This window comes from Clinocottus analis, unplaced genomic scaffold, assembly GCF_023055335.1.
Source record: "Clinocottus analis isolate CAN_PGR_092001 unplaced genomic scaffold, fCliAna1.0.p SCAF_20, whole genome shotgun sequence".
NCBI lineage: Eukaryota > Metazoa > Chordata > Actinopteri > Perciformes > Cottidae > Clinocottus > Clinocottus analis.
In genome coordinates, this window is record NW_027175932.1 from 3,724,227 (window position 1) to 3,737,579 (window position 13,353).

General features: G+C 43.4%; 1 protein-coding gene across 2 annotated transcripts; it reads right to left on the reverse strand.

The window, feature by feature from the left end:
* Positions 1-1,917: 1,917 nt before the first annotated feature.
* mtpn (myotrophin) lies at positions 1,918-12,493 on the reverse strand. Of its 2 annotated transcripts, XM_068585968.1 has the most exons (5): positions 12,140-12,493; positions 10,472-10,585; positions 9,440-9,523; positions 3,114-3,230; positions 1,918-2,851 (listed from the first exon to the last, which is right to left on the reverse strand). In XM_068585968.1, exons 1-4 carry the CDS (start codon positions 12,203-12,205, stop codon positions 3,144-3,146), a joined length of 351 nt encoding a protein of 116 aa, XP_068442069.1. In that variant the 5' UTR covers positions 12,206-12,493; the 3' UTR covers positions 1,918-2,851; positions 3,114-3,143. The 2 variants fall into 2 exon arrangements, with proteins under 2 accessions (XP_068442069.1, XP_068442068.1); XM_068585967.1 differs by having other exon boundaries at positions 1,918-3,230.
* Between the last annotated feature and the right edge of the window lie 860 nt (positions 12,494-13,353).

Here is a 13,353-nt window from a genome sequence, read left to right on the forward strand (position 1 = left end):
GAAATGTAATTTAAATGAGCAGAAATAAGACGGGAGCCGGGAGACGACGCTGTCATGAACGCGGCCGACGCACTTTATCTTGATGTTTGGCCCTCTTTGCGATAATTGATCTGCCTTTGCTCCCCGAGTACACAAAACATGGCGAGCGAGGCCTCGAGAGGCCCGGCGAAGAAGCGTTCCCTCTGCGTCAGTCCGACACTTCCCTCTGGAGGAGCTCCTTCTGGCTCGGCCTCATGCGGCTCTTCTCCTCATGCTACACGCTTCTATCGATTTCACACACTCGTCTTCACCTTCACAGACTCCTGGGCAGGTCCTTCATCGGCAACTCGGCCTCATGTGGACGAGCGGCGTTTAAACTTGTTCAATTCCAGCGTAGCCATCTGGAGATTTGTAACATGGGTGGGTGTGCATCAAGGGACTCAATAGACAGCTTTTATTTTGAAGTTTTGGACTGGTGGTATCAACGAAGATGCAGAATATGAAGTATATATTGTGTACGTGTCTTGAAATGCACTTTTGACGTTAAAGGGTTCAATCTTGTCCTTGATGCATTAGTAGGAAAGGAATAAGACGTAGGATGTAATCTTTTAAATTCCTGTGTTACTGGAAGGATTTGTAATAAAGTTGTTATAGAGAAATATATATATATATATATATAGTTTTGGGGCGAGGCATCATGGGTAATCCATGTATCTCAGTTCCCAGCATTCAACTCAACGTCCCATTAATACAAAAATTGATCTCATCTGATTGGGAGGTTTGTTGGGAACAAAACAAATGTTGGGAACCACTCGTCTACAGAATGACAAGAAATTGTCAATTTCTGTTGCTCTGCTGTATCTTTAAGATGCTTTTTCTGTTAAAGTCAATCTGTTTCAAAAGAGAGCGATGAAAATGAAATAACACAATATTTACAGAGCCTGAGAACCACAAAAAGGAGCCGTTGACTTCCTGCCCGGGCGGTAAATACACAGGACCATTGATTGTGTGCTCAATTTCTTTCCATTTATCTGGTTACTGGACGTTTCCACCTGGTGAACTACAAAAAGACCAAATCACGCTGAGCTCCACCTTGATCCACAGGACACAGCTCCTCTTGGCACAACAATGGTTGAGAAAATGATAAATCAATGTCCCTGAATTTTGTTCACGAGTCCCATGTTTGACAGCTGGATCTCTGGCTGTGGTCCCTCTTCTTTCATCACGAGCTTATTACCAGATGCAGCGGTCTCACAAACTGAACCGCTGAGAGGAACGCTGACACTTTGGTGCGACTGCCGAGGAATCTTCTGTGGATAGCGGGGGACGTTCTCTGTATTAGAACTGACTTTCCAATAATAATAATGATGATAATAATATGGAGCCAGACATTCAGACAAATCTAGCGGGAGTCAAAGTCAGCCGGAGTCATAATGGAAGAGCTCGACGGCGTAGATTGATATGACAAGAAAGATAACTGCGCACATTTCTTTTTTTTTTAATATTTGGGAGTCGCTTAGTTCATAAACACTGATTAGACGGCTCGAGGCGACCAGAACACACACACACACACACACACACACACGCACACACACTCGTCAAACAGCGTGACGTCCACTTGAACTCATCTGATTCTATATCACTGGAAAGAAAACGTGGGCTGAGTGGCAGTTTCCATTTATTCAAGGTGGCAAAATTGTCAGCTGTCAAATAACTTGCAGAGTAATATTTGCCAATATGATGCTTTGTTTCCCCCCCAAAAAACTAATTTCTCTCTCAGTTGAGCCACGAAAACAATACGGAAGCTTTCACGAATAAAAGTCCACTTGTCAGAATGTTTTATAGATATTTTTATTTCTGTTTTTACAGACTTTTTGTCACAACAAAGTCAGCAAGAGCATCTTTTTTTTCTTTTTTTCGTCCATTACATGGTAGTAATTCTTTTTTTTTTTTTTTTTAAAGCAACCAAGTGAGGACCAGCGACCATTTCATAGCAGAAAAGCAGAGGCAGTTTTGACATGCAGCAAAACAGGCAGGGCTTCTAACCAAATCCAAGGCGAGGGGACGCTAACACCCCCCTGCACCCCCCCCATCCAGTCCCAACTCTAACCCCCATGTACTCGCCCTGCGGAGCCCCCAGAGCCCCCCGATTACAAAACACACAGAGAAGCTGCAACAAAAAACACACAAAAAAAGGAATTATCGCTCTGAAATCTCACTCCAGGGATGACAAATTAACAAAATTTCTAGAATTCCTTATTCTATGTTGTGCTGTTAATGTTGCTTCAACGAAGAAGAAAAGAACAGGGATTCAGTAACAGATTTTAAAATTGCAACATTCAAGTCTTTCTAGTTAAACAGCATGGTGATTCGTCGAGGAACACAGAATATAGTTTATGCATTACCAACGCGTGGCATCGGTTTGAAACAACACTGTTTGATATGTAAGTGATATGCCGAGTAGAAAAGGAACATTTTACCCCCCAGGACTTCTCTCTCAAACAATGTTTTCAGTTTGGTTTTTATTAAAAAAAAAAAAAAAGAAATCAAAAAAAAGTGGAGGAAGAGCCCACGAATAATGAAAGGTAATTCAACTTTACACACTTTTTTTTTTTCAAATCGATCTAGTATAGTACAGTGCTTTTACTGTTTTATTTCATGAGATTGAAGTCCTGGCCGTACAATACTTATAGTGGAAAGAAAAGGGTTAACACACTACTGATCTATTAGCATTTGATTTCCAAGAGAGAACTGCAAAAGAGAGGTGTGTAATTAAGTACTAAGCTTTGCGTTTACATTACAGAGTGTGATTTTTATTCAGAGCAGTGATTTTAGGATCCAGATGCAAGAGCCCTCCCCCAGTGGTTGGTCCCTAAGGGAGACATAATTGACAAATCCTGCTGTTAAATGGCTACAAACAAGGAGGCCAGAAAATAGAAAATCCTATCCCAAAAAAATAAAAAAGGAAAATAAACAAAAGGTAAAAGAAAAAAAAAAAAATCACCAGACAGACACATGACCCTCCAACAAACAGACAAAAGCAGCGATGAGACAGATGTTGATCGGGGTGAAAGTGGGCGAGTCCATCTTCTGTCTGGGGACCGCTGCCTCCATCTGTCTGTCCGTTCACCCACCTGTCCAGCCACCTCCCACACGGTGGGCTCTCACTTGAGCAGAGCCTTTATGGCGTCGTCCTCGGCAGCTTCAAAGGCACTGATGCCGTCCGGTCCTTTTCGGTCTTTGTCAGCTCCCTGTGGAGGAAAAGAGGGGGGGGGGATGAATATTAAATATGCAAAGCAGGCGCATTAAGTCTCCCTCGCAGTGTGATGCAGAATCCAATTCATTGAGTCAGAGCGGGGTTAAGGTGAGGAGCAGAGAGACCTTCAATCTATAGCTTCTTGGTGGATAAAGCGCCCTCTGCCCATTAGCAACCTAACAGAGCCAGGTACTGGACAATCGGAGGGGAAGTGTTATGTGATCATTGGAACATCCCCCACCTGCCATCTTGGAATAGCAGACACCTGAACACATTTCCCTTCTTCACAAAGACGGATGAAAGAACTCCTTAATGAGAGAATGAGTCATGGCAGTCGGGACTTTTTGCTCTGTGTGGCCCAGATGATGCATTTCAGACCCTGATCAACACTCATGCAAGGTTCTTGAGTTCTTGGGGTCGTGTTTAAGTTTCTGGGGTGGATAGCGACAATATGTGGGTGGACAAACATCCACAGAGAGACTGCAATGCTGAGCAATCGTCTTACTTATGGCCACATGGCCTTATTCAACAGGTATCCTTATACGTTAAAAGATGAATGGCTAAACTTGTGTTATATTTAGAGGACAGTAAAAGTGTCTTAGTGTGTCAGTCTTTTTTTAAACAGCACATGCGACATAAAGCCACCGAGATGAATTATTTTAAGCTCTGAGGTATTACGGTGAATTGTAAATGGACGTAATCTTTCAGATTACTAAAGGACAAAAAACAGTGAGTAAAAATAAAAAAAGAGAGAGAATGAGACAGGCAACGTATTGAATGCCCGTGTGGTGACAAAAGATTTAATGGGCAGCGGAGGAGTGGAGGGGCATGTGGTGCAGAGACGTCCCTTTGTTTGGCCTGCCAACTTTAGCCTCTTAGCAAAAAGGGCTTACAGCGCCAAGGCAGAGAGAGTCTATTGTAGCGGAGCATCAAAAACAATGCGACCCAGTTCAAGGGCCCGGGCCGTGTGAGGACGGTTGTCTGGGTGCAAATTCCCTGGCACAGGGGCCAACGGAGCGCATCGCGAGCAGGAGAGATTTAGCAGGGCCGAGCGGGTAACCCGTCAGATTTGCAACCCTAATTGGTACGGAGACGAAAGACAAAGAGAGAGACGGTTTCCTGTCAACACGTATGTCACGTTAAAGCCCCGGTTGTGCAACAGTCGAACTACGACTACAACTGGTGACCCCGGAGGTTTTCAACCACGGAAAATGCCGGTTTAAACAAAAAGGACCACATTTTACAGGATCATACTCGCATATGGGATCCTGTAACGGAAAGAATTGTCATTTTGGACACACAACTGTCGTCTCTCTTTCTGGAGAGAAGATGGATACCACCCATCACAGCTGTACGCTAAATGTTAAGTCCTCCAACGCGACACCTAACAACTTAGCTTGACAAAAAGACTGAAACCGGGGCAATCTCTAGCCTGGCTCAGTCCATAGGTCATGACATCTGAGTGTCAGCACCACTAATGCTGACTCGTCAACACGACACGTCATATCTCTTTCTTAATAAACAAACAAACTGATATGTAAAACCTATGAAGTGTTGTTTTCGCTGGGTGCCTGGCTATTTCTTGGTCAAGACCTGGAGTCTCCTTCCTTTTATTTGACCTGCAAACCCAGAGAAACAGTGTAATTTATCGTATCCTACCGATTATGTTGAAATATTTGTTCCCTGATAAAGTGCTTCATCCATATGCAGCTGGAGGAAAAAATAGTGTCGCAATTGTTGTAGCTTCGCTTGCTGACTAATTTGTCCAAGGCGGTAGCTATTAACCAGTTATTGTGAGTTCAGGGGGCTGAACGAGAGGCCAGGAAGAAGCTTTATTATTTCTGCAGCTCCGGGGACGTCATTAGCAGCTGGTTCAGGACCTTCATTTAAATGACAGGAAACAGAACTGTGCACTTTTACACCAGTCTTTTCACGCTATGCCACGCTGGCCTTGGAACAGACGATGCATCTACCTGCCAGACACAATAGTATAACTTGCGTCCACCATCATATTTGAGTATTCCCATCTGGACACTCGTAGGTCTGCCACAGATTGATAGTTGGACCAACATTCGTGGCTCACGCTGCCTTTGAGGAATCACCATGCCACCCCCAACGGACATCCAGCTCAGTGGCATACTTCTGACACCACTTACATTAATGAGCTTTCCCCCCCAACTTGATTAATGACTTCCTCGTGAACAACTCAATGTCCAAACAGCCAGTCAAGTGGCAAAGTGACACGCGGCCTCGTGATTAAGAATAGCCTCCCGGGTTGTCTCCAGTCAAACTGTAATGCATCACCGTCCAGGATTATGGAGCCATGCGAGGCAGCGCTGGGTCAGTAACATAATGCCGCTGACCTGCTAAAGTGTCCATTAAGTTTTCATTACGCCATTAGTGAATGGAATTGAAATGCCGCCCATGCAGAAGTCTTGAAATGCAAGGCCGGCCAGCGCATCGCTCAAAACTCTTTTGCAATGCGACGCTGATATCCGAGCATTGACCTGCTGGCAGCAGTCGAACATTACCGATCTGTAAGAGGGCAAATTTATGAAACACGGCAAAAAAAAAAGAAGAAAGATGGAAGGTCAATATCTGTATTGAGCCGTGTTAGCTCGGCTCCATTTGAAATGAATGTATTGGATGCGGGTTAGGGAGCCGCATCAAATATTGGCCAAAATGGAAAAACGGCTGATTGGAGTTCACATGGTCACTTTTCATTATACAGAAATGATATAAATCACATGACAATTCAGGGCTGCAACTAAACTTTTTCTTCTTTCCAAACAGTTTCTCAATTAAATGCTGAATGTCAAAACTTTATGTTATCCTATTAGACTGTTTGAATGCGTGTGGAATTATCATACTTAACAGTATTTATCGTACTTATCAAATGCATTGAGTTATAAAGGTGTTCTGTGAGGTCACGGCGACCTTTGACCAGCAACATCTAATCTGTAAAACATTGAGTGCGAGTGGACATTTGTGCCAAATTCAAAAAGAAATCCCTTCCAGGTGAGCCGGAGAGATGACGCAATACAAAAAACGGGGCCACAGTTACTCGCAAAGCCCATTGGAAGATGATGCCCACGAGCCGGGTTTTACCTTAAAGTTATAACTTATAGACCACTGTGAGAAATAAATGGCCAATCCTCCTTCGTATTGAGGACACACAATAAAAAGGACACTTTATCGGGTCAGGCATAAAAGCCAAGGCAACAACAGGACAGTTGCTATTGTTGCACTTTTAAAATACTAAATAATACGAGACATTTCTTCCTACTCATGGGTCATGTCTATGAGTTCCTCATAGAAAAAGGTGTGTGTCTATGTGTGTCTGTGTGTGTGTGGGCATGCCTTTTCATTGTTGACTCAAAATTAACTGTCTGGCCTCAGTCAGCACTCTTGCCAGATTTTACCATTGGGGTTAAAATGGCCTTTCATAATTCATTGCCAACAACAGCACAGTACGCCATCAGGGGGGGGGGCAGGAGTCAGCTCCCATGATGCACCAGGGAACCAAGCCATTTTGTTGGGGGAATAAAAAACAAGACTTTCTGACAGTTGAATAGTCACAATTCAGTATTCTCTGTGGGTTCCCTTTATCCACTTGTAAAGTAGTGGCTGTTGTGCTACAGGTGATGCCAGACAGGGTGGATATGCAGCAGCACAGTCAATAGGGCGGCTTAGGGACAATCTATTCATCGCATGTTAAGACACACGGCGAGTTTTTAGAGCTGCCAGGGTTAGGTGTATTGAAATCTGGTCCCTGTGGTGACCGGCGACCTTTTGGCTGCGCGGCGTAAATCCTTGTTGGTGCTTAGTGGAGACGAGCACGACCGAAATGAAAAGAGCAAACCTTTGGGTTTGCGAATACCTTTCGTCATTCCACCGTAATCCCTGTTCAGATGAGTTATGGCTGCCTTTCTTGTCTCGTATGATACCACAGACAAAGGCTGTTCTTTTTAATAAATTTTTTTTTTAAAAAAGGTCCAGCCAAGGGGCTTTACATTCCTATGCAGGGCTGGTAATTGCTTAGATGCCTATTTCAGATGTAGAAGAGCTTCTGGCTTTGAGGAAGATGTACCGCAGCAGTGGATGTGTGACTGTAGCAGGGGAAATAAAAGAAAATGACTGCACTCAATAATGAAGATTTTCATTTTTTTTTAAAAAGGGGACAATATACTGGTTTTAATTCCAAACACTATATTTGTGATGTGTGACATTTAAAATTGCCGACAGACAGAAAAAGTGTCATCCAGCAGACGTCTTGGACATCTGAACTACGGCCTCGTACTTCCTTATTCTTTATCAGTACCTCCATGATAAGGCTTCGGTATCACCAAAATAACAGGAGAAAAAAAAAAACCCTTCTACCATCATGTTGCAACAATAACAATTAAAGTCAATGCAGCTCAAAGACCACAAGTCCATGTCGAGTCAGATCAATGTCCTTGCAAATGCTTACTCGTGTCACGCTTTCAACTTTAGTGAAAAAAATAGATGTACTGAGAAGTAAACTGCTATTTTCTTCCTGTTGGCATTGGCTGCTACTTTCAGTTTATCTCTGAGCCAACAGCCCTGCCGGCCAGCTGACTGCGGTAGCCAGCTGCCGGCCAGCTGCCGGCCGATTGCTCGCAAGACTCCGGCTTGTTGATGCGAGGGCCGGGGAGTGCGACCGCGTTGATGAAAATGAAGGATTAATACATCCGATGCCAACAGGAATAAGTGAGCGGTGGAGTGCCCCGTAAATGTCTCTCTAGCCGAACACCAGAGTTCCCCATACATAGATATCATTTCCTTTTTTTTCCTAAATGTCTGCTTCAAAGTGCACTTAAAACCAAGAGCCGTTTGAAAAATCTGCCTGAATGCAACGCATAAAAAAAATGTCCTAATCGGTGATGTGACTTATTCCCTCTCTTCCCATTACTTTTGTTAAGCCAAGATGATGCCACCGTGAAACAATTCTGTGGAGGAGCTTTCATTTACCTTGCCTCATTTAGCCTGACAGCTGCTCACTCTCCCTCGACCTCCCAAATATCTAGACATCCCCGCAGACGCGTGTTGGTCTGCGGCAGACTTTGACTGTAAACACATGCGAGCCATCCGCATGGCACCATGCAGACGTTGTGGGCTTAGCTGTCATAGCGGTGCTGATCTTGTGTCGCTGGAGTTCCCAGCAATACACAGGAAATAGAGTTAGCGCGAGTTAGTTCTTACACGCCCATTTGATAAGTTGACGTTCTTTGCATCACTGCTCGTTTGCAGCGGAACATGTGACCAATGTGCTCGTCTTTCACTGGAGGCTTATGTGCGATTTGGGCCATGCTACAGATATAAAAAGAATAATGACAGCAAATGAGGAAGTTGGCAGTTACAAAGATCTGCTGTATTCTAATGGGACTCGAGTGTTTATTGACAAAGGTGCACCAGAGACAAAGAACTGAAGGAGGTCTTGACAAACAAGTATGTGTGGCCCTCATTTGTGTGGCCTCCATCGTCCACAATCAATCCCATTGCAGGCTGGCTCATTTGGGCAGTGGGGAAGAAGATCTCCAGCCGAGATGAGTGGAAGAGCAGTCATTTATATGTATATGAATGTCGTGCAGGTACTCCTGAATGGAACATTCAGGTAAGATGCACAAGAGGCATTGGCTTTCTGAAGAGAAAAAAAAGCTCCTCCATCAAAAAGAGGCTTTTCATTTGACTGTGATGGAGCTTCACAAAGCTGTTTTCTCCTGCCGGATTGTACATTCAGTGGTATGCTTGTCGCTTGTCGTTCGGTTGCATTTATGCAGCGCATGCCAGCTGCGACTGACTCAGTATTGTCTTTCTCTTCACAGCTGTGACAACCGTGGGCACGTGACCACATCTATCTGACTGAGGTTGCATTTGAAATAGTTCCAGAGGTAAACAACGGAGGGAGGCTGAAGGATGGGGAACAAGGCCGCGCACCTCTGAATGCAACCGCTTAAAAAAAAACACAAAAAAGTGAACAACGGCAATACAGTGTCATGCTCTGTGAACATTCCAGCGCAGCCTCCACAGGACTGTGTTAAAGGGCCTTTTGTCCGACGAGCTACCTCATCAGCACTCACGTTGAGCCTCGGACACATCGACATGCACCGAGGGGGTGAAGGACACCCCCTCTTCTGTGTGCAGATGCATGATTCGAGTGTTATCAAAATAAAAAGTACCAACCTTTTCTAGCAGGACCTTGACACAGGAGGTGTGACCCTCGAAACAGGCAGAGATCAGTGGAGTGAGCCCGTGTTTGTCTGGAGCCTGTTCAGGGTGGAGCAGGTGGGAAAGGCATGAGTGGGAGGCAGAAGACGATTTTTCTTTGAGAAAAAGCTTGTATGAGCAGATCATAAGCACAACCCCAAACTTCATACACAAGGGCACATCTATCTTGTTTTCAAATATAACTAAGAGAGAAAGAACTCCTGTGAGAGAGCTTTTACTTCTCCTTTTCATCGAATTGAAAAGGAGTGCACTGCACTTCTATGTTATATTTATCTCAAATGTTTCAGAAGCCGAGCTGGTTATCAAGAGAAATGCTCAAACATATTGAGGCTTGGGGAGGCAAAGACTTTATGTTGGTGCAATATTAAAATCTTGTGTCTGCAAAGACCGGAAAAGTGGATGTTGTGGTGTTGAGTTGTTATATCCAATCTCAGGCAAGAGGTGAAACGTACCGAGCTAATGCCGGTGCCTTGAGCATCGGGCTGCACCTTAGAAACTCTACAGTAAGGAACACTATAGATCTATACGTTTACCTATATGGACTATAGGTTACTGAACAGGCATATGAGACCTTTAGAAAAAAAGCTGCAAATTACAATAGAGTTCCATCCAAATTACTTATGTCAATACTGTTGGATGGGTAAATGCCTTTAAGTGGATCCTGATCAATCTAATACAACAAAACCCACACCAGAAGAGACTTTTGCTACTCAGGGGGCCTATCAGGCTAAATGTGATGTTTGGAAAGCCAATTGTTGATTGGGAAAATGGACAATAGCTGAAATAGCATATGATAAATTGTTTTAACAGATTACTGTAAGCCTATTGGTAAACTGTTTGATTTGCCACAAGCTTTATCAGCTTGTTTGAACTTGACTATGAAGGGACACAGACATGGAAACTGTTATTTGTTGTGGGCTTTGCAAACCTGGACAGTATGCAAATGAATGCAAAAACTAATGTGACGGTGGTTGTTGAGGCTCTTACATTAATATCGGCTCCCTTAGAAATTAGGTACTTGACCACATCTGTCTGACCAAAGTCTGCAGCATAGTGCAGAGGCTTTCTCCCGCCATCCAGGGTCCGGTTTACATCTTCAGTCTGGAAAAAAAAAGAAAGACTACACATTAACAGGGCTGAAATAAACAAGTGCTGGCACAAGCCAACACTTGAACCCAACCCAACATCAAAGGGGGATCTGAGGACCCCATTCGCCTCATGATGATACAAACTTGCACTGAAATTCAAAGACAACAATAACATGCACCATTCTTTGACCTTCACTTCCCCGCTGTGATGCTATGAGACCTTGTCAACCTTGGATGTATTTTTTCTTCTTCCAAGATTCATTTTGGACTTGCAGTTGTGACTGATTTTGGGCATCAAAACAGGACTACCGGTATTGATTGAATAGTCCAATGACAAAATGACAGTCTCTGTGTAGATACAATCTTCATGTGGATTTAAACCTAACCTACAACGTACACTTTGCAGATCGGCACAATTAAAATTTGGTTATTTTTACATCTATAGCAGTACAAGTAATATAGGTGATAAATATAGGTGATATAGGTCATTTCGTATCTTGTTGTCAATATATAATAATGACCGCACAAGCTAGCTTAACTATTCTATTTGCAGCTAAAACAAATACTGTTGTGTCATTCAACTACAAGCTTCATCACAACATCGCAACAATTTAATGTAGGACTGTTTGTGAAAGCAAAAATGGCCTCCTCCAGCAGAGGCATGGCTTTAATCTTTCCAACAAAAAGCAGAAGACACTTTCAGCTCTGCGGTGAAATCAGTATGGCCTAACAGCCACTTATAGGCAATGACGTTTCCATCAGTGTCTTTCAAAACAAGACTACCTCGGCTGGTGTGGAGGGAGCCGCCGGATTTGCTGTAGCCGAGCTAACAGACTCCCCCGCCCACCAGCGCTAGCCATAGGCCCCGTGTGGTGGTTCCCTCGATAGCAAATAACTCACGCCTTTCTACCGACAACAATACGCATTGTCCACACACAAAAACGCATGCGTTGTCAACAACTATTGTCGTTGCTGCAGCTGCACGTACAACACACATCACGGCGGCAGGTTTACGCTAGCTGTCTCAACTACAACGTGCAGCAGCACCACGTACCAGCTGATGTTGTTGTGCTTACCAACAGGTTGCCTTATCTTCCTCTTCCCTTTGCGGAAAGTGGCAACAATGGCGTTTTTGCAAGCCGAATTAAACATCCATCTCCAACAAGTGCAATGTCAATAACCAACGATAGACGGCTTGAGAGCCGAAATACTGACCCACTATTGTCTGACGTTATCATCAGCATCAAGCAGAGTGTAGGTTAGCGCTCGTGTGTTGCTAACTATGCTAACTTGACATTAAGACTTACACTCACAACCTTGAGCAAGGTTGAACAAGAGCTCATGTAAAGCTCCATAAACAACAAACAACGTCACGAACATTACGAGCTTGCGTGAGTCAAGATTACCTTAACTTAACATGACCTAGCTCTGGCTAACTGAAGCTCGCTAGCAAGCTAGCTAGCTGTCTGCTAACTCGCGTTAGCTACCTTCGCTAAACAACCACTTGTCAGAGAACCATTGTACACGACTCACTGGGGGGGAAACAGTCAAATCACAGCGGTCTTACCGTTATCAGTTTGGCTTCCACCTCATCCAGATCCCCGGTCTTCAATGCCCACATCAGATCTCCCATCTTCCTGTGTTTGCTGCTTCCCCGCTGCAGGCAGTTGTCAAGTTGAATGCTAGTGCGTTAAAAGTTAGCTAAGCTACAGCCGGGAAAAAAAAACTCTCTTCCTGTCGTCGCGGCGAGGACGGTCGCAGAACTCGACTGAATACAAAATGTCGTTTTAATACCTAAGGAAGCAATACGTGTTGGATTTGGCGTGACCCGCCGAGGAATGGCAGGTAAAAATAAGATGAAAAGAAGTTCTGAAAGGCAAAGTAGCCGAGAGGGATCCGCCTTTCTGCATGCCAAAAGTGTTTCCGATGCAGTTACCCGGAAGTGATGTAATCTTTATGTTGCGCTATACGGCCATGCAGGCGCTACAGTTGAAAGGAGGAACACTGGATTTTTTTTACGTGGTATCAGTTAAAAAGGATTACAAAATATAGTTGAAAGGACTCTTTTTATTGATATTATTAGTATTATTTTACAAATTCCTTGTGCTAAGTACAATATTTAATATATTCCTTGCATACACTTGATTATTATTATGTGTTTCCCATCCATAAAACCTAAGCACTTGATACTTGATGACTTCGATTTTACTGAAGAAAAAACTAAAATGCTTATCTGTGACTGCCAAAGCCCATGGAAATGATAAAACCCTTCATATTATCACAAGTGGGGTAAACATGTTATGAATAAATAAATAAGAACAAATTCTAACTCAAATTAGTAATATTTTCTAGACGAAAGGCAAATCCAAATCATATTGACCCTAAAAGTGACTTTACATTCAATGCCAATAGTTTTTTTTTGTCATATTAGTCTGTATTGCTTTCATTAAGGACTGAAAAAAGAAGAATAGAGGCTATAGATACAAGCTTTTTAAATATAATAACATTTTAAAATAATGAATGCAAACTGTACATCGACAATTGATGGAACTTAAATCCAATAAACTAAGATTATTGATTAAATTCCTTCAAAATATGCTACTTTAATGTTGTATTGCTGACATGTCAATGCTGAATGAGAACACCTGAGAGAATGGGGAAGTCCAATAGTCCAATCTTTTGATCCGGGTTAACTTCCTGTGACAACCTGACCTGCTCCAACACTCTCAAATAATACACCCCATGTCCTCCGCTCCCGAAGCTGCACCTGCACTCTGACCT